This window comes from Cyprinodon variegatus, unplaced genomic scaffold, assembly GCF_000732505.1.
Source record: "Cyprinodon variegatus isolate N-32 unplaced genomic scaffold, C_variegatus-1.0 Scaffold1109, whole genome shotgun sequence".
Taxonomy (NCBI): domain Eukaryota; kingdom Metazoa; phylum Chordata; class Actinopteri; order Cyprinodontiformes; family Cyprinodontidae; genus Cyprinodon; species Cyprinodon variegatus.
This window is the reverse complement of record NW_015151562.1, coordinates 113853-135752: the sequence shown is the minus strand read 5'-3', so window position 1 is coordinate 135752 and position 21900 is coordinate 113853. Positions and strand designations below refer to the sequence as shown.

General features: G+C 36.7%; 1 protein-coding gene across 1 annotated transcript in view; it reads right to left on the bottom strand.

Annotated features, from left to right (window-relative positions):
- The window catches only part of LOC107101531 (immunoglobulin superfamily member 3-like), a 116191-nt gene that overhangs the window by 65891 nt on the left and 28400 nt on the right, over window positions 1-21900 (bottom strand). Inside the window, exon 2 of the mRNA XM_015400479.1 lies at window positions 17434-17811. Within this exon, the coding sequence (XP_015255965.1) occupies window positions 17434-17811 (378 nt within the window). The remainder of the gene's footprint in view (window positions 1-17433; window positions 17812-21900) is intronic.

The window sequence follows — 21900 nt, the reverse complement described above, 5'->3', positions numbered from 1 at the left end:
TGTTGACTTTTCTTTGTTTGAAAAACGGGACACAAAAAGCGACTTTTAAACAAAAAGGGGCCCTAGCATGAAGTCCGGCTGCATTCAGCAGCCATGCCTTGAGATAATGATAATCACATGCTGTATATTGCTCCTCCCTCCATTTGCGATCTGTTCTTAATATTATACCTTTGTTTTTTCTTTAAATTGTAAAGAGTAAAGTTTGATAACCACCAGAAAGTAGGCAGCATAATATCAGGGGCCGGTAAGGCTGATATCAAGATAATCTGTAGTATCAGTCTTTAAATAAAATGTATCAGTTAATCATTAATTTCTAATGTCAACATTTTTAGTTTTAGTTTTAGTTTTAATTTGTAAAAAAATATGATAAAATGGCAAGCTCTTAACCTTACACTACTTGGGGAATTTTTTTTTTTTCTCTAACAAACTCCCATCAATGCAGTATCTTCCTACTACATTTAAAGAAAACATTGATTTTCTATGAGCTAAAAACATCTACTTCTAAAACAGATTTCTACAAGATAAGTTTAAAATGGAGTAAATACATGTGTAACAGTCTCCCTATCCTTGGCAGCAAGCAGGGGGCACTAACTTCTCATTGACTGCACATGTTTAAAAGCAATGCTAAACTTTTCCAAAGAGCAACTAGCAGGTAAAATATAAACTATCTGGTTGCTTGTTGAGCCCTGTTTCTTCTTCCACTCTAGACAGCTTCCCATGGGGTCCATATTTAAAAAGGAAAAACAAAACAAGAAAAAGTCACTAATACATGTTCCTTCCTTCATCCCGTGTCAGCTTTGGATTCTATCTACACAAATCTTACCCATCAAGTCACAGACTGAAGAACAGGACCTGATCCATAGGAGACTTAAATAAAAAATATATTTTACTGTAAATATATGTCTCCAAAACAATCGATAAAGAACTTGGTGCTGCAGTGACAGTCACTATTGACTACAGATAAAAAGTCTGGATCAAAAAGTTGACCTTATGTCTCACCTCTTCAGCTTTGACAGAGATAACTCTGCTCCCCAGGCAGTTTCACATCTATTCGGTTGTTGAAATACATAACAAAACAACTCACATGTTGTTCGGTAAACAACTCAGCAATGAAATGATTCACATTTTTGGCAGGTAAGTTGGTGACACATACTGTAGGTTACCTCAATGACTCAGATAATAATGTTTATACAGGTAATGCAAACCAGTTAAATAGAGCTAAAGTTCTTTGAGATAAGACAGGATATGTACCACATCTTCTACTTTATCTATCAAATTCTATTAGGGAGCACCTCCTAAAGCTATATCACACTGTAGATTGATTAAGTATTCAAACCCATGAGCTTGATTCACTGATTAAACGCTTAAAATAATATTGGATTTGCGATCTTTATTAGGCTCTTTTCTGAACAATAAACATTTTTTCACACACAGCCTCTGAGTGTGTGGCGTACAGTATAATGCTTCCCATATTGGATCAACTGTTCTCAGAGTCCCCATCCTTCTTGTAAAACAATTTGAAATATTAAATTGCAGGGAAAGTAAAGCATTTTTAATTTAGCCCTTAGAAAAGTTATTGCATAAAAAAAGCCACTAATGCAGATATTTGCAATACAGCCATTTTTTTTTCAGAGTGCAAACAGTATTTCCAGAGACATTAAAGCACAGCAATGAAAAAATATGGACAAAATCTTTCTCATATGCCTCAACCAAAAAAAACGGTTTTACTCATAAGATAACTCTTTGCAATTGCTCTTACCATAATATTATGACTATTTACTTAGCAGGTGATAAGACTGATATTAATAATGTTTAAAACAAAAGGCTTTTTTTTTTGCATGAACATGATGGAAATGACAGTTTAAAACCTATTGGAATAATGATGACTAATGATGAGACACTGTTTAATACACTAAAACTATGAGGGTGATTTAAACTTATATGCAACTTTAAGGGATATCCTGGATGTGTTAAACCTGCATCTTTTACTATTTATCAAGTTTATGATGCATTGTTGGCATTTGTGACGCACTTGGTTGTTTTAGATCTTAAAATGAGGTTTATAAAATGTATAGCTTATAAAAAATGTATGTATTCAGACACAGCAAACAACTTCCTGTTTGTACATTCTGAATCTTTCTCAGTCTTGATAAGAAGTAAGCCATGTCACCACTCACGTTTATCTTCTTTTGCCCACTGCCATACCACATCTATTTGCTCATAGCTTATGAATATATACTAGCTAAAATAAAGTGCACCCCTTTAAATTTAAGTGCTTTACAATGTTTGTGCTGTCTTCTTTTTTCTTGCATTGGCTTCATCTTTACTAAATAAATAATGACATGGTGGAATTTGTGGCCTGTGGCTTTGTGCCCTTGAGGATGTGATTTAGAACCTGGTAAAGGCCAAATCACTGATTGGTTCAAATGCTCTCTTTGATGGCCATGTCTAGCCAAAGTATTGCAACCACACAGCATGAAAATAAGACTGTGGTCAAATAAAACATTTGGTGAACGTGTGGGTCTTTATGAGATTTAGCTTGCAGGTATTGATTTTTCTTTCTAAGGTGCAATAAAACTTCCTAATTTTTGAACAAACTTTGTTTTAATAAATACATTAATGACAACAAATTGCCATTAAATAAAAGAATATGTTCCAGGTTCTCTGAATTAGGGTAGCAGTTTTGAGCTCAAGGATGAAAGAATTACCAAATTAAATACATACCATACATAAATCACCTTTTTATGCTTTTTTAAAATTAATATCAATAAAGTAAAAAAAAAAAGTTGTCTTTTCTTGTAAAAAAAAAAAAAAAAAACGTGGGTATTAGGCTCAATACCTTCAATAAACAGGAATAAATGTAACAACAATTGGTACGTTTAATATTTATGAATACAACGGAATTAAGAAGCAATTGGTCATTTTTCATCATTGATTGTTTAGCATATATGACTGACAGTTAATGGGGCAAAAGGGAAAAAAGTTTCAATATGTTTTAACAGCATATAAGGGCTTTATTTTGCATATCCCATTTTTTCTCATTGTGTAAAACAATTCCACAAAAGGAAAAAGGTGGGAGAGCAAAAGACAAGAAAGGTAGGCAGTGAGTGAAGGATTGAGCTTTGTTACAGGAGGATGGTGACGTGCAGTTAAAAGGCTGAATGTTGTGATAAGAGAGGAATCTGTGGTGAGGAGAAGCTTTCTAATATGAGACGCTGTTTACACAAAGGCAGAAAAGGAGGATTTAACTCTAAGTAACACACAAACACTTAAGGGCTCATATGCTTATATATACACACACACACAATATGACACCACTTCTCATAGAGCCCCAGCCAGGAAAAGGAGCCCTACTGAGTGTACTGCAAAGATGGAGAGTATGCAGGAGATTAAAAAGGCAAAGTGTGAGAGGAGGGGTAGTCTGAAGAGAGGTGGGAGTATGAAAGACAAATCTTCCTAAGAGCGTTTGAGGAGTGCTGTGTGCCAAGCTATCGTTGACAGAAATCCTTTTGACTATCAAAGATGAACTCATCATACCTAAACACATCAAATATTCCTCCTGCCCCTTAATTCAAAACTGCACTCCTCCTCTTCCTCTTCAGTGTCTTTTTCCTTCATTTCTATTCATCAGCTTAAGGAAAAGTTTTTGCATCTTTTTTTTTTTCAATATTTCAACAGTTCTTTAAGCTTTTCAATATTTGCTTTATAGCTTTCCGGACTGAAATTTCTAGAGTAACTACTGATACTTTAGCCACTTTCTACTGTAAAAGTTTTAAAGTTTAGAGTAAATTTATGCAACAACTTTAATCAATGAAAGAACTATTAGATGGATGGACAGATGGAGGTATGTTCAAGACTGCGTAGGAACTCAAAATTTTAGGGCTGAAACAATTAATCGGATTAATTTAGCTGACAAAGGAACCCAACTTAAGCAGCAACTATACCAAAATTGTAAAAAAAAAAATAATAATAAATAAACATTTTGCATTTAAGATAAAAAAAAAAAAAAAAAAAAATTTGTCTGTCAATGTGCTCTATCCAAACCTTGTCAAGTGGAAAAGTTTTAGTTTGACCTGGTTTATTTTGATAAAAAGTCTTCTTTAAGGATCCTTTAGCTATCCGATTATTAATCGAAAAAATAATCAACAGATTAATCCATTTGCAAAATAATCGTTAGTTGCAGACCTACTAAATTATTAATCAGCCCCTGTCCTAAACAAAAACTAATATGAACAATCTTTGCTTAAGAACAAAGAGAAACAAATAGGCAGCTTCAGAGTTACAGTTTGTGTGTTTTCTCGGTTGCTGTCCTGGAGGTTGTTGGCACATGCGGAGAGTTTTGATAAAGCAGCCCATATCGGTGTGTATACTCACACACCAGCTCACAGATGCTGCCACGCAATATTTAGTCTACCTAGAGGCATGGACAACGCAACCCAACAATTGTTCATGCAGCCTCCCACTTGTATTATATAAACTGATTTTATCAGGTAGCATTGGCACAAATAATTCTTATGTTATTACTGCCAAGCTGCAGCTTCTGACTTTACTTTCCCTTTTTTACCCCTCTACAGCCTTTCCAGGAGCTCTCACTGGTTACCTTCATCTCTCCTCCATTGTCGCTCCAGCCCCAGATGGTAAAGCACTGTGACCAATTAAGACCTCCCTTAGGACAGGACCAGTTATGGCCCCAGCCAGCTGACTATTTTTTTCTCTGCTAGTGTGTGTGTGTGTGTGTGTGTGTGTGTGTGTGTGTGTGTGTGTGTGTGTGTGTGTGTGTGTGTGTGTGTGTGTGTGTGTGTGTGTGTGTGTGTGTGTAAAACCTTTTATAGCAAATCACTGCATTTTAATCAGAGTACAAAGCCTTTGCTTTTAGGCAAGATCCACACACCTGCCTCCTTAAAAAGCGGCACATCGACACGTAGGTCCCAGAGCAGTTATATTAATGATTATAAACCCAAAGCCAGAGGATCTACACTATCATTTCGTGCAAAGCAGAGGTTGAGTGTGATCCCATTCAGAGGTGGGGAAGCTAAGCAGCAGCACATGTGTTATACTGTTGTGAGAAACCCTGTCACTGAGAGATCGGGAGCAGAGCTAAGTGAGGGAGGCAGTGCTCTGTCACCAGGCATCCATCCAGCAGCACAGCAGATGAGGGAGCAACTGTCTCTCTAAACCACCAGTACTCTGGGGTATTAAGCATATGCTAGAGTAGCTCCACCCCTTTTAATAAACACCCCACGCCTCCCAACCCCGACCACCACTGTGCCACCAGGACACAGGTGCCAGCATATGTCTGCCGACTACCCTGCGGTCAGCGGCAAGGCCTTGAACTGGTTTTGCATCTGTCTCAGAGTGAGCATACTACAGATGTAACTATACATCCAGGTCACAGAGGCAGTAATATAGGAGTTAGGGTTTTAAAAAAACAAATCAGTGTCCCATAAATGTCTCTTTGAGACTCTCTGTTTAGAACAGAACCATCCAATTCCAGTTTAAGCAAGTATTTTAGATTTATAACTAAAGATGAGGAAATGCATTCTGCACTGATTAAAAAGCTGAATTAGCTCTGATGTTTAACACTTTCCCACATGTTTAAGTGGTAAAGTACATAACATATTCTTTATGTAGCTTCACGTGGTTACACTGACTTTTTTATCTCTCTCGTGACCATTCATGATTTCCAACCAAGAACCCAAAATAGTTCCTCACTATTCCAAATGATATTGATATTTTGTTGATTTTTTAATCAACATAAAAAAGTGTACATCATACTGAGCGGTGGAACTGCTTTCATATTAGAGTTGCTTTAAATATTCACAACATCACACATTCAAACACCAATATGCAGACCAGTATGCCCCCTGGGCTTAGGTAACTTCCCCAAGGGCACAATGACAGGTTGCCGAGGAGGCTGAAAACCTATTCACAGCCTCTGAAAGCTAGATGACATCTATTCTTTCCATAGCCACCTGTGTTTACCAAAGTGTAATCAATCAGCCAATTCTACAAGATTCTAGCCGCAAAACAGGGTGTCAAGTTCAAAGTACTTCCCTGTCTTTGATGCTTTAAATAACACCTAATAAAGTCAAATGCTGATAGATCCTGGATAAGATTTCATGATGAAGTAAATTAGGTATGTCTTAATTTTTAAAGCCATTGTCCCATCCGTTGTCCAGATATGTCCCAATATTAATATCAGATATCAGTCTGATATTAGCCAAAAAACTAATACTGGATTTTATCAGCCAGCATCTAAATCTTTAGATGTTTTCATGCCAATAGAAACATTCTTTCTATGTTAAAAGTGTATCTAACTTACAGCTTAATTTTAAACGAGTCATTTGTTTTAATACCTAATGTTAACTTTTTTCCCTGTTTTAGTAATAATACTTAATGAAGCCTTTTCTAACATTCTACAGCATAAAATAATCATAAAAAATAGCCACAATGGATCATACTAATATCGTATCGGGTCAATATCGCTATCATATCGGAAAAGAAAGATTTGTCTAGGGACACCACTATTTTCTACCTTCATTTAATTATCATACACAACAATTTTGTAACAGAATACTTAAACTATTGTGTATCAATTTATAATTTATCCAGCCAAGTATTTAAAGAAGTCTGTGGAAAAATACCCACACATATTCTTACATCTCACATGTAACTATAAATAACTGTGTTATTTTTTTCTGCAAAGTTTGTATTAAGCCCTACTTTCACAGATGAATATTTTCAACCATCAAGTGAAAGCCTGTAATTAAGATCAACGCTCAAACGTTGTAATTCTTATTAACTGATAGGGATTTTTATATGCAGTCATATTTCCTCAAAGTTAATTCCAAGAGGAATATGACAAATTATTTGAAATGAATTAAAGTGATATTTTCCCAGAACATTGTCAGGTGCCTGTTGAGCAGCAGAAAAAAAAAAACAATGAAAAAAGAATAAAGGATTCCCAACTTTGTCTTTACATATTTATTTGCATATTGGAGCAGCTCCAAAGTTTCTTTTACAGCTTTTAAAATAAAATGTCTCTTAGATGCTCTGCTTCACCAGAGTACCTTCCCCGGCATTACTTTCTTTTACCTTCTGCATTGCACCTTGAAAACAGCCTTTAGCTAAGCTTTACAGCCCACACATAAATCTTACACATCAGACATGTTAACTTAATCCCGGTAAACAACAAGGCGGTATGTATTTACAATGCAAATGTGTTATGTTTGATTCTTATCTGTAAAGCTTTATAGATGATACTCTCTCCAACTTAAGCTTTTCTTTTCCACTTGATGTGGGTCAGGACAGCACATGTACATGATGAAGCCCAGTGTACAACTGCAGGACAAAGTTGAATTTCGCTGATGCCTGCATGTCATGCAGACATCTGCTGAATCTGGTATATTGGCAGATTCAAAGTGAAACACAAAGTTAGAGGATATCCCTATCTTCAGTAGGAGAAAGAATAATTGGTCCACCTATCAAAAGACATACATGGAAGAGAATGTGTTTCTTTTCTGACCATATAAAAGATCACAGTTGCACATAATCTGAGGTTTTACCATGAAACCTTGTGAAGTCGGTGCAGTGATCCTTAAAGGAAACTAGCGGTACCACCTCAAAGATAACAGGCATCTCTAAAGTACAATAACTCCTCTTTAATGTCTATATATCCTGTATTCAGGGAGAGCATAAGCACCGACATCCCTAAAACATGAATACAAGCAAATAGATTTGTCATTCTGACATGTGCCTTTGTGTCAGAATGGATTATCAAATATCTAACTGCAACCGAGAAATAAAATCTCCTGTCCCCCTATTGCTAAAATGACACTTCAAAGCAGTCACCAACATCAAACAATGCAGATGGATCCTCACAGTATCTGCTAACTCATGACTACTAGAGGTCATTATCCTGCCTTTACCAACACCAGGAAAACAAACACTGCCACATGCCACTAAGTAACAGCACTTCGCTTGGCTAACATAGTCAAAAAGAAGTACAAATGTAAGGGTTGAATCCCTAAACATGGGCACTATAGCTGGATGTTTATTTCATATTATTTTGAAAGTTATTTAAATAGTCAAAATTATGAACATTAATATTAATATTAATACCACTAGTATAATAAATATTTGATGTATCTCCCTCTCAACAAAAAGGAAGGATTTTTCTCTAAGTTATACTTTGTAGTATGGCTAATAAGGTCAATATAGTATTGCTTTTTACTCAACATTTCTGGATCAAGAACAGCTTGTGTCTTTTTTTATTTACCCAAAAACAAAGATGCCACATGTCCAACCAATTAAGGCCTGATCCGAGCCTTAAGAAGTACCAAATCCTGTTTAGTGGATTCTGTCGGGTTAAACTAAACCTTCAGAGAACAAAAAATGCATCCTTCCTGCTAGCAGTATTAATTTCCTGTCTGCTTTAAAACCCAACATTAAGATCTGATTTAATTATGAGTTACATTAATGAGTTTAATTATAAGTCAACAATTATAGTGTTTTTACATTGCCTTTGTTCAAAACACACCTTTTGATGTCAGATTCTTTGGGGATTATCAGTGGGTCATTTTTCTAGTATGCAATAAATTCTAAAAGTCAAAAGAAATGCCGCCTCAATATTTTGGGCCTCCATGACCTTTGTGGAAAAAGAAGATAAATTGTTTAGTACTACACTGTTTAGGGTTTCCAAGTCCACAGTCTAAACCACAGATAGTGTATCCGATTTGGGGAGAAATGGGAGAGTATTTAGCTAACCATTTATATTCATGCATACCCTGCTGGAAGAGGACCTTGAGGCACCTCTAAGTATGAATAATATAAGTTGGTCTAAGAAAACCACTTGAGACTTTGAATCTCTGACACAGAAATGCATGTCTCGGCGAGTTAAAATGTAGCTGCCAGTTATAATTTTTTCTTCACATAAGCACTAAAAATTTGTCAGTTATATAATATTTTTAACTTCCAGCACCTTTTGGAGTATTTTTAAACTTCTGCCAGTGAATTTGGGCCACCAGTGTAGGACAAAACTTCCACATGCACACAGCATTTAGGACAGGTTGTTCCATGGTAGTAAAGACATTAAGGTGTCTAGTTTTCATTGTTCAGCACTCTTTTCTTCACAACGATACATGCTCTACCCAGGCGTTACAATGTCAACTATAGTGATCCACGGGTTGTTAAACCTCTCATTGGTGCTGTTCCTTTGAAAGCAAGCCCTCCAATATGAATAGTTCAGTTCCATCCCTCTCAGACTCAATTACTGGTGCGACATAGTTCCTGACTGACAGCCTGCTGCTGTTTTTGACAATGTTTGTGTCTTTTCTTGTGTATAACTCATATATATGTGTGCATCTGTGTCCAGTAGGCCGAGTTGCAGTAATGGTATTGGCAGGAAGCCCTATTCTGCAAAGTAGATGAGATGTGCAAGGGAACAGCAAGCTAGACATGGTGATAAAAATCTCTCTCCACTTGGAGAGCTGCCTGGTCCACAGCTTAGAGCCAATTCGAGCAATCACACACACACACACAAATGGAGGAACAGGAAATGTAATTATAAAAGAAACCGAGAGCCGATAGTAAGGCCAGAGTGAAAGGTGGGACAGAGGATTTTAAGTGTCACAATAAGAAGAGATGAAAAAGATAGAAATGCTTCAGTTACACACAGACCTGAACTATCAATCAATAAGAAAGCATACAAAATGTCACAACTCTTCATTTTCACTTTTACTCTTAAATCTCTTCTAATACCAATATCCTGTAAATGCCTGCCTTTGCTAACTTGAGTCATCATTGAATATTTCTCAATTTCTTTGTCTTAGTTACTGGTTTCAGTTCAATCACACTCATGCGTTTCCATTTCATTGACAAAGCCATAAACCAGCAGGAGCAATGCCGACTTGGAGCTGATGTAAGAACCAAGGAATCAAATCCAGAGCAATAGGCTCATGAAGTTGGTTGGAATCAGATGGAGAGGCAGCACTAAAAAGAGGAAAACGGGAGGTGGGCTCTATGTGTCACCCAGTGTAGCAGACAGAATGCAAGATGACATCTCCCAGTTCGGCCCATCTCATTAAAAGAAGTGAAGGAGTGCAACTTTAACTCCCATGGGAATGAACACACACATACACCCACACAGTGCTGAGCTCAGCAGAAGAGTGTTTTAGCCTCTCATGCTGTATGATGAGTAGAAAAGCCACGTCCATTCTATGTAATAAAAAAATAAATCCTATTCCTGAGAACTCAGTTAACTTCTGTACAAAAACAAGTGACCTTGTCTCAGTAATTCCGCAGCAAATTTAGTTTTCAAGTTTTTATTTTTATTAATTTTGATGTTTATGTCTTACAACAGATAAATACCTACAATTTTAAATACCAAGAATTGTTAAATTCACAAACATATATGAGAATTCTGATGACTTAATGAGCTTCAGAGAAGAACAACAACTTTAAGTTTATTCAGCACACAGACATGACCATCTCCCAGAGTAAAAGAAATGCACAAAGGTCACTGCTAAACAGTGTTGTTTTGGACGACCATTTTAGATTTAGTCTTAGTTTTTGTCTTCAGGACAAAAAATATTATTAGTTTAAGTTGCATTTTAGACATTAAGATATGCAATAGTTTTAGTCGGTTTTAGCCGACTTAAACTCAAAAAGGTTTAAGTCTAGTTTTAGACATTTCGTCTACGAAAATTCACACCCATGAGTCATCATGTTTTCGTCATCAAAGATCTAAGTTTAGTTTGTCATGAAAAAAAGCATCAACAAAATAATTTTGTCGTCGTCATTGTTTGCGAAACATCACTGCTAGCTAAAGAAGTTGGGTTTTTAAAGAGAACTGTATCTAAAAATATTAATGGAAAGTTAGGTTGAGGGAAACAGGCTCAATCCAGACACCCAAGAGCCACAGCATATAAACATATCTATGGCAGGGGATAACATTTCCTTAATTCTTATGTTGGGTTCAGACAGTTCAGACTAAGCCTAGGCCATTAATTGCCATTGCAATATGATGCTCTAAACATGCAGCAAGACCTTCTCATTCGCCTTGATGCACGTCAACCATTGAGTTTGCCTATAAACCAGCTGCTTATGCTGCTAAAATCACGTTGGGTTGGAAAGTAGTATAATAATAATTGAATGACAATAATACTAATTGAACTTTATTGATCTCACATTGAAGAAATTTATCTCTGCCTTCAACCCATTCCCTTCAGGAGCAGTGGGCTGACATTTTGCGTCGTCCGGGAGCAGTGTGGGGTTAAGGGCCTTGCTCAGAGATCCAGATTGTAGTTTCCCACAGTGCCAAATGTAACACCTGACTTAGTGAGCATACTATTACTAATTGCTCGATTTCCTAAAAAAAAAAAAAAACTCTCTTTAATGCTTAGATAAAGACAAAGATAAAGAACTCCAGACATTCTCAGCAGGATTACATCACTGTATTAAAAACTAGTTTCTGATCGGTCTAAAATTTCCAATCAATTTTAAAATGGGGTTTCTTTTGTACATTTCCTAACTTAGTGAGATGCTACAAAAGTAACTGTTCAGAGAACATTTACAGTAAGAAATGCCCTTCATCGTATCATTACAGAGGAAGACAAAATACAGGATATAAATCAAAGGGAAATGAAAACTGAGACTAGGGAGATGTGTCAATTTCCTGTGACCTTCTCAAAAGATTTAAGGATATTTTTTCTTATTACACAAATCTGTTTCCTCTGTCTTATCTCTACCTTTTTTTTTCCTCTTTCGGTCTCTTTGTCCATCAGCGAAGTTTATGCTGAGTAATTGCATTTTAGAAAATGCAAGGCTGTCTGCAGCTATATTAACCCAGAGAGCCAGTCTAGGAGTAGAGCTTTTTAAAATGCCAACCAATGGTTGTTAGCTTTCATCTGGGCAAAATATACCTGCAGGTAAGATTTAACCAACCAAAATGAGACCTCAGCTCGTCATTTATTGGTCACAGACCCTCTTTCACATCAATCATCCTCCAATGCTGTCTATTCTGTCCCCTTTATTCTCCTTCATAACTTTCCTATCTCTGACTCGTAATGCCACCTATTTCACTGTCTTTGTTCTACATCCCTTTTAAACAGCTTTTGGGCCTCATATCTGACACCTTGAAATAGGGTTTTTCTTACCCATCAGCACTGAAGGAAAAGAATACCATTGTTGGAATTTTAACAGTTATTGTATATAGTACAGGCAAGCTTAAAGTAGAGGGGACAGTCTGTCCATCTTTCAATAGAATAACTTGTATGATGCATCCTTATGAAGTGGAGGTTCAATGGAAGGCATGATATCTCTTGGCAAGGGCTTGTTGTTCTGCTAGCTGTTGGACACACTCAAACACAGGCTGGTGCGTAGGATAAGAACAACCATGATGACCATGTCATGCTGTTGTCCTTTTTTCTGCAATCTGATGTGTAGGAGGAAGTCAAGCACACGAGCATGCACACAAATGTGCAAACATTGCACAGAGAAACAGGCACTCACCCGAAGCAGATGGAAGCTCAGTCACATTCCTTATGAAGCTGATGTATGGAGAGTATAACTACAACACTTCAGTAGCTCCCACACTCCAAGGATAAATAAAGACCTTGTGAGGAGCTTAGGCACTTAAACTGAACACTATTAAATATTTAAGGACAATGCAATTGGCAGTAAGAGACATATTGACATTGGAGACATGCATTGTTCATATGGATGACTGTGATCAATAATGGTCTGTAATGCTATAAAAAAAAAAAAAAAAAAAAAAAAATACAAAAAACAAAGAAAACTGTTCATAACCTTTATGAGCAGTATTTTTAGGCAAAGACAAAGGGAGGAAGCGGTCTGGTTTGGGGAGCAGTGGATCTCTTCCCTACTTTTTGTAGATAATGTGGTTCTGCTGGCCCCCTCATTCAAAGACCTACAGCATGCACTGGAGACGTTACCAGCCGAGTGTGAAGCGGCCGGGATGAAAATCAGCTCCTCCAAGTCCGAGACCATTGTTCTCGACTGGAAAAAGGTGGCTTGTCTCCTTCAGGTTGGAGGAAAGTTCCTACCTTAAGAGCAGGAGTTCAAGTGTCTTGTTCATGAGTGAGAAGAGAATGAAGCATGAGATAGAAAGATGGATGGAGACTCCACATCATAGCAGCAGCGGCCTGTCATGTCGAATAGAGCTGAGCAAAAAGGCAAAGCTCTTGGATTTTTACGCTCACCTATGGTCATGAAGTATGGATCATGACTGAAAGAATGTGATCCCCTATACAAGCGGCTGAAATAAGCTTTCTCCATAGGGTGGCTGGGAATGCCTTTAAAAGTGAGGAGCTAGGTCATTCGGAAGAGGCTCCTAGTAGAGCTGCTTCTCCTTCACATCGAAAGGAGTGGGTGGAAAAGTGGAAGAAAAAAGTACAAGAAAAAATAAAAATTGAATATTAATATTTTATTTCACAAAATCATCATTTAGTAAATTTGTATTCATTATTACTTTTTTTTTAGTTTTGGGATTTTTTAATTACTAGTGTGAATTTTTGATTATCTTTATTGGGATGGTATGTATGGACAATGGGCCAGAGTATCTGACTAGCCTCATTTTTTTTTTTTTTATTCTAGTTTTGCCAAAGATTGAACTTTCTTCTCTGTGTGCTTTAATATATTTACTCAGCGTAAATAATAATCTCTAATATATATTACAATATACTTCATTACTTACATTATTTTAGCATACGTAATTTTATTAGTCTATACCAATATAAACTATTGATGTATTCCTTCACAAAGTCCATCTCTCATGTTTTAACCCATAACTGCATTTAACAACAGAAAAAATTATTTGCACAAATATGCAGAACTTAAATGGCAGTACACATACACCTAACGCTATATTTTTCAATTGTCTTACAATGTAACCCCATTTCACGCTAATTACTCACTCAGACTTTATTTATGAGAGTTGTTCGAGTGTAGATTCTCAGCCAAAAACTGTATGTTGATTTAAATTTACATAAAACCATATGAGTTTTTAAATGTTGTCAGCAGTTAAACAACCTTTTTTTTTTTCTTTTCTTTTTTTTTATCTTAATATCCTGACCAAAGTGCATTTATGAATTTTCTAAAGGCAATGACTGTTGAACCAACCAACATCTTTTATTTCATTTTTGACATCTTAATAGTGGGTAAAAAAGGAAAAAGAGTCTAATCACAGTTTCTTGAAAAAAAAAAAAAACTTTTTAAAGTGATAGTGAGACAATGGAAATGTATAAATATAAGCTTTCCACTTGGTTAATCAAACACCATCTGTGTTTAATTTGAGATAACTGACAATAAAACCCATTAATGGACAGTTTTCCTCTTCTGGCATTAGGTATTAGATTTCTTGTAAAAACGAAAAAAACAACAAAAAGAAATTTAATTACTCAACCTAAAGGAAGGTGATGCAGGTACAATAGATTGTTCAAAGTATCAACGATCATTAACAATAAGCAAACATTATTGTAGAGGCTGGAGATGAGTAAACCACCATAGGCCTCAGAAAAAGTTAAACTTGCTGAAAATATTAGCTGAGAGGGACTTTTGACCAATGAACAAGAGACCTCTTTGGTTCATAAAAACATTTTAAATATCGTGTTTGTTAGGTTTTACACAAGATATGCAACAGTTGTAGTACATGTCTTAGATATTACTGTATGGTGGCCTTCAAAACTCGAAATTTAGCCAAACTAGTCATTGTGCAAACTCCTCCAAAGCTTTGAATGAGATTTGCTTAACAGTCCCTCTAAGCCTATGTTTGGCTATGTTGCTTCTATACTCGTCTATCTTACCTTTACTTTCCAATGAGGTGTTGGATTGTTTAGCTCTGAACTTGAAAACTATCAGGCCAACGTTTACATGACTTTTTAGGCTACAAAATGACAAGAAACAAATTTTGAATGTGGATAATATCGTGTTATTGGTGGTATATAATACAAACATAATGTTTTTTTTTGGGGAAAAAATAAAATCAATAACATTTAAAAACAATTAGAGCAGGCATCCACAAACTCTGTCCAGGAGCGCCGCTGTCCTGCAGGTTTTAGAGGTTTCCCTGCTCCAGCACAGCTGATTTACATTGATAGTTGATTAACAGGCTTTTGCTGAATTGCAATCATCAGAATCAGCTGTGCTAAAGCAGAGAAACCTCTAAAACCTGCAGGACAGCGACCCTCGAGGACCAACATTGGGGATGCCTGAATTAGAGATTGAAATTTGCTTAATAAAGTGTCACTTTTGAGATGGCCTAATCATAAAGAAATATAGCATTTTTAATTATATTCTAGGTAATATACTGTAGATACACCTGCATGGCAGTTCTATTAGCATTACTCATTGCAGCAAACATTATCAAATTTGAACTCAGTGAAAAGATGTGTGATTAATAAAGGCAGAACCTTGACACAACAAAAGACAAGATAAGACTGAAAAGGAGGGACAGACAGAACAGTAAGGGGAGGACAAGCTATTAATTGCTCACAACAACATTTACCAAAGAATTGATTTTATAACAATCACTGCTCCAAACAAACTCAATAGTCCTTTTCATTTCTTATAAATACTATGCTATTGCTAAGAGCATGCTTGGTGTGAGGGATTGTTGTCAACTCAATGAGTCGAAGCTGGTTTTCCTTAGATAGAAAACTTTGAATCAATCTGGCTGTATGATCTGGTAGAGTTGTCTCTGTAAAGTGCCTTAAGATGACATGTGTTGTGAATTGTCGCTATGAATTGAATTAAATTGAATGTGTCTGTCTGCCTGTCACTTTGTTGAAGGTACACCTGAATGTCTCCACTCTGGGATGATAAAGGATGTTTTTTCATTTTTACTTTAAAGATAATTTTTAGGCTCTAGTGGCCTTCCTTTTGGGTATGTTTGTAAGTAGATAGACAGGAAAGTGGGAAAGAAATGACCACATTAACGATAAAAGCCTCTAAACATAGGTTGACCACGTACCCCCTTAACCACTGCTTCTCTTGATAAGAGATATTTCTATTCTATTTTATTCTATTCTATTCTAGCAGCCATCTGGGGATCAACACAGGGGAGTCTGTCAAAGGAAGGAGAAGGGAGAGACCCTGCTGCGGACCCTTGACCCTCAAAACTGGGTTAAGAGGTTAGAGACACAGAAACTTGGATAACCGTCCCTCAATACCTCTCTTCACACACTCTGTCAAGCTCTCGCTCACACACACACACACACAGATCTATAAATACTGTGTTATCAGCAGCACTGTTTCACAGCGCCCTGCAACTGAGCCCTGCCCTACATTCAGAATGCACTGAACATACTAGAAATTATAACAGCTGAAGTCCAGGAGCCCGTATTCAAAGAAAATAAAAGCTCACAGTTGATCTGTAAGCAAAAACATTTATTAGTCTTCAGAAAGCAAGAAAGCGAGGTCTGCAGCTTGTGCACAGCGTGCTGCTCCCTGAAAAGAAAAGCATTACAAACTACTTGTTTCTTCATGCTTCACGGATATTTATAAGGGCCACTTTAAGCATCAGGCATTTGGTCTGAGCCTTGGCATTAGGAGGAGGTATCAAATATGTGAAGGCATGAAGTTATGAAGGAAATGGAATCCCACCACTATGACAGCTGTGGTTTCAGAGCTGCCTTTTTGGGGAGGATTAGATTAAAGTATGTATCTGAAAATGAAGGAGATCAAGGGGAAACTTATTTTTTATTTTTTTTTTTTCAAGAGTAACTGATCCTACCAACAAGGTGGACATATTACAGAGGTACCCCAAGGCAAGAAATGAATAGGTGCTTGTGTATATCGGTTTTCCTGAGGTAGACAGACCAATTCTGTACGAACTGGAGAAACACACTGATTATAAAACTTTTTTGTTTGTTTTTATATATCTTCAATATTATTTTGTTGTGCAATTGACAAAAAAGACAACATTTTGCACCAATTCCACACTTTGTACACACTAAATTCCACACTAAAATTAATTTTAAAAGCTTGAGATTTATAAAAAAAAAAAAAAAAGTCTATATGCCAATATCTACCTCTTAAGTCAATTTGAAATTAAGATGGCAAGTTAATTGAAAAGGAAAACACCTATACATTTTCAAAAATTATTGTGTCTTACCTTAATTCCACACAGCCGACATACTAAAGAAAGTGGTTACTTTACAGCGTACCCAAATCAAATTATAAGTAATATATAGACATGATGTAAAATAAGGTAGTGTGTGTTATAAAGGTGTAATGCTAAAAATAAAAAAAACGGCTGCATAGCACAACTAGCAGCTCAAAACCCCAAAGACTACCTATCATACAGGAGGACATTTTATTGGTTTGAAAAATGACCTAGCAATATTGCTTGGTTTATTTTGGGTTTTATGTGATCCACCTTAATAGTAAAATGACTGTGTGTGATCAGAGACTCACCAGTGAGGTTGGTGCGTGCACTATAGGATCCCAGGTACCGCCCGTCAGTGTTGGGGGTGTAACACTCAAACACACCTTGATCCCTGGCTTGCACTTTGGTGATGTGAAGCACTGCTGAGTCATCACTCAGTCTCTCCACATAGATCTCCTTACTATTCACTCTCTGGGCATACACAGCATAAGCATAGTCTGACTGAGCCGTGCTTACGATCCGGATCTCCCGTTCTGGCAACGATGGTAGGTACATGGACCAGTCAAAGTCCTGTTTCACACCATTTTTGTAGCCCGATACGTTGCACCAGATGGTCACGTGGGAACCTTCGGTCCGAACCAGAGGTCCACTCTGGACAGTCACAACCCTCTGAGCAACTGCAACACCTGGGGTAAGGAAACATTCGGAAGAATGGGTAGGAGAAAAAGAAAAAAGAAAGGATGGAAAGAAAGTGGAAAAAGAGAAGAAAAAAGAACATGGGTTACAAAACGGCATTTCAGATATTTCGCACTGACATAGTTTAGGCACCACACATCTCCAAACAAATACAATCTGTGGGCAGTTCAAATCAAGTCGGAAATGTCCACGGACAATCAGACAAACACTGTTTTTAAGAGGCACTCGAAAGAGATCACCGTAAATGTTGCTCTAAGCTATTACACAAGCTCGCACATTAGCTCTTCACCTAACACGCAGCAACGAGGCTGCACTACATTGAGGTTAGAGGAAGCCATCTGGGAGTGACCTGAGAGCACAGCGTGAGCTGGTAAAACACAAGCCTGTGAGACGCATTAAGGCTGTCAAGCTGCACAGAGAACAGGTGCTTTTGAAGTAGATAATAAACAGTGTTTACCCAGATGCATCCCTAATCTGTTTGTTGTGCCATGATTCCAGAGCATGGATGAGCACAAACTGTGGCTTTTGAGTCTAACTGAAACATCAGCCAGGCTGTCATTTCCAGCTCTTTGTTTATCAGCAATATATGTGACACTAACAAGCTGATCTAATAAAATGAATAAGATTCAAGAGATTTTAAAATAAAATATTATTTTCAACATAAAATAATTAAGTTTAGAAATGTAATTTTCCCCATCACTAATAGAAAGCACTATTCTACAAATATGTAATTAAATACGGTATATACTTTTTAAATATATATACATTTCAATATGGTATTACTTGTTTGTTTCTTCTATTATGTGATGGTATGAATGTAAATGATTAAATCAAATAGTTAATATAATCAGGAACCCCCCCCCCCCCCAAGTCTGATAATTTCAAAACAAACATTTTTGACACAAAGATTGCCTTTGGGAGACTCTTAAAAAGCTGAAATGCAGTTAATTACATGATATCCCATATGAGACCACATGACATGATTGCTCGTTGCTGTAAAAAAAATACTTTTCTTATATAATATGTTAAACTGATGTGTGGCCTCTCATTGGCAACACGGAAAAGAAAATTATAGAAAAATAAACCAGAATGAGCACTTTTACTACACTTAAGAGAAAATTATGATTACAAATTGCTTGAGTGGTTATTATTTTTAATTACCATGTATCCTTTGTCAAAACATCTGAGATACACTGATCTCATAATTAAATAAATGATTTACTGGTCTCTTTAAACAGTTCTCCTACATGTTACACCCACGATACTGTAGTTAGCTGCAGTGCTAAACATTTTTTTTGTACTGCTAGATTGAGGTAAACAAGAGTTCAACTATTATTACTCCACTTCAAACCCACGCATGTATTTGCTTGAAGTGACTTTCTGTTGAAGGACATATAAGAAAAAAAATCTAACTCTATGAAAGACAGTGTCCTTGAAAATACATTTTGACCATTAAATAACTGAGAAGTAATTAAACGGAAGGAAATTACATGCCCTTTCTTCATTCATAGCGACCACCTCGAGTGCTTTTACACTAGAGCTGCATCTGAAATCATGACATTATGATACCAGCAGAAAATGCTGCTGATGATGATGCCTGCAGAAAAGACGCTGAGGAAAATATAAAACAACGTTAGAGAAAAATAAAATACAAGACTTGCTAAGTAGAATTTGAAGAACAGAAAAAAACTTGTAGAAGATGTGACCCCCTCAGTTCCACTGGATTTGGAATCAAGCTGCTCCGCTCCTTTTCCCAGTCACTATTTCACCGCGACGTTTTCGGAGCAGAGCAACTATGTGCAGTTGGACTCTGCTCAGGTCAGGATTTCATCACTGCACTACTGTATGCAAGGGTAATGGTTTTGTTTAGGGTTAATGTCAGGGTTCGGAGATAGAGAGGCTTGAAAATGACTGAAAATCAATGTCCTTCCTACCTGTAGTCAAGCAAGAATCAGTGAGTGTATGCTTCACTGTCCTCATAAATGTGCATACATGTATACTGATAGATAATGCAGATCAAAAATCAAATAGGGGCCAAGTACAAACAACTAGCTGTTTGTAATTATTATGGCTTGTTCGCAGCTTACACACAGCCAGGACATACAATCCAAGATTAACAATCGGTTAGGAATATAATGCGAGAGTCTGTTAAACCCTAATAATACCTGCCTGTTGCATGTCAAAACTAACTTTTTCTCAAATAGTTTATCTAGTAAGGAGAATTCCTCTGTCAAGATAAACATCATCTTCATTATGTACGTGGCAAAGATTTGGTAATTGAATGAGAGCAGTGTCCTTGATCCAAGAGGTTTCAAGAATTTCCTTCTTTCATCTGCGGAATATTGCAAAAGTTGCAAACAGAGAGAATTTGATTAACAATTCTCAATGTTTTTCCTGCTTAAATAAACTTTAAATAAAAACACATAAATTGCCACTGAGGTGAACTACAGATTTGGCTCATAGTGTGTTTGTAAATCTCTGCATAAGGTACTGGTCTGCTAGGTCTCCAAACTTCATCTCCTGACTTCCCTCTCTCACTGGGCAGTTTAACATTTGAAACATTAATTCATGCTGACTTAAAATTAAAAGAGAGAACTTGTTTCAATGAAAAATCTAATTAATAAACATTGGTAACATCTTTTAACATTGGTAATATTGAATGATACAGTCTTCCCACCCTTACAGAGGTATTAAAGACTGGGGATGTCCAATGAGCAGAAACAGTTTGTAGTGTAAAAAGCCCCTCTGTAGAGTGATTATTACCCTTCTGTGTAACCTATATTTAGGCTTACAACAAATGTGAAGGTTGACTCATCCTCTAAAACGCACACACACAAATTCACACATAACACCACCATTCAGGGAGCAACTACAAACAACCCTCTCACTGAGGCCGGAGACAACAGAGCACTTACACATACCCCAAATCTAGACAAGGCGACAAGCACGCTGTTTCATGTCTGCACAAGCAACTGGGGATTGCAGCTGTTTTACTGTGTGTGTGCAGATGTGTGAACGTGTGTTACAGAGAAAGAAAGTCTGTTTGAGTCAAAGTCTATGGGCCCAAAGCTCAGTATTAATAATTCACCACGACAGCTTTTTAACGTTTACATCCTCGCCCCTCTCACACTTCCGCCTAAAACTCCTTTGTGTCATTCACCATTGTTAACTCATGTCCATTTACGACCATGTAATGTGTGTCCAAGCGAGGAAAACATGCATCTGTATTTCCATTTGCACTGAAAAATGCAGCTATGTTGCTTTAAATTTCAAAAAGCAAACAAAAGAGAAGAGAAAGCAGACATTGGTGGAGAAAAAAAATCTGACTATGCCTGTTTATGTAGCTCTAATCTTTTAATTCTTTGATTCCAAGACTAATGTACTTTAAGGGAAAGCTAAAAAAAAAAAAAGATTTCACGAAAGTATGATTTGAAAATATTGAGTGAAACCCCATCTCAATGTATATAAAAATGTTTATATTATATCTATTATATATATATATATATATATATATATATATATATATATATATATAAACACCCAAGAAGAAAGTCCATTTCATAAGGTTTCTGTTGCTCTGGGGTTCAACTGTAGTTACGTGCCTGCACCCTCTCACTACTTACAGTAGCCCAACAACATATTTTCAAACCTTCAGATTTTATTCTACTGAAGAGGTCTTCTCTTTTGATTTTAATCAAATGCACTGAACATCTTATCCACTATTCCTGCTTTTAGGAAGGGCAAGCATTCACACTGTAATTGAATTACCCCAGGTTCTGGATAAACTGATAGTTGTGGTCTGTCTGTTTCAGGATCTGGGATGGGTTTACATCAGTCTGATCTGCTCTAGAAATGGAATTCCAGCACAGTTAATAGGGTTCTACAGGTTACGTGTAAATGCACTGTAGATTTTTGCTTACCATGTATGTACTATGCATTCATGCATTTGTAATGCTATTTTTGTTAACATTTTGCCTAACACCAGATAAGTGTGCTTTTATAGGTAAAGGGGTAATAATCAAGGTCCAGCTTATATATATCAATGGCTATGAAGCAAAAGCAGAAAGATCCTAACTTTT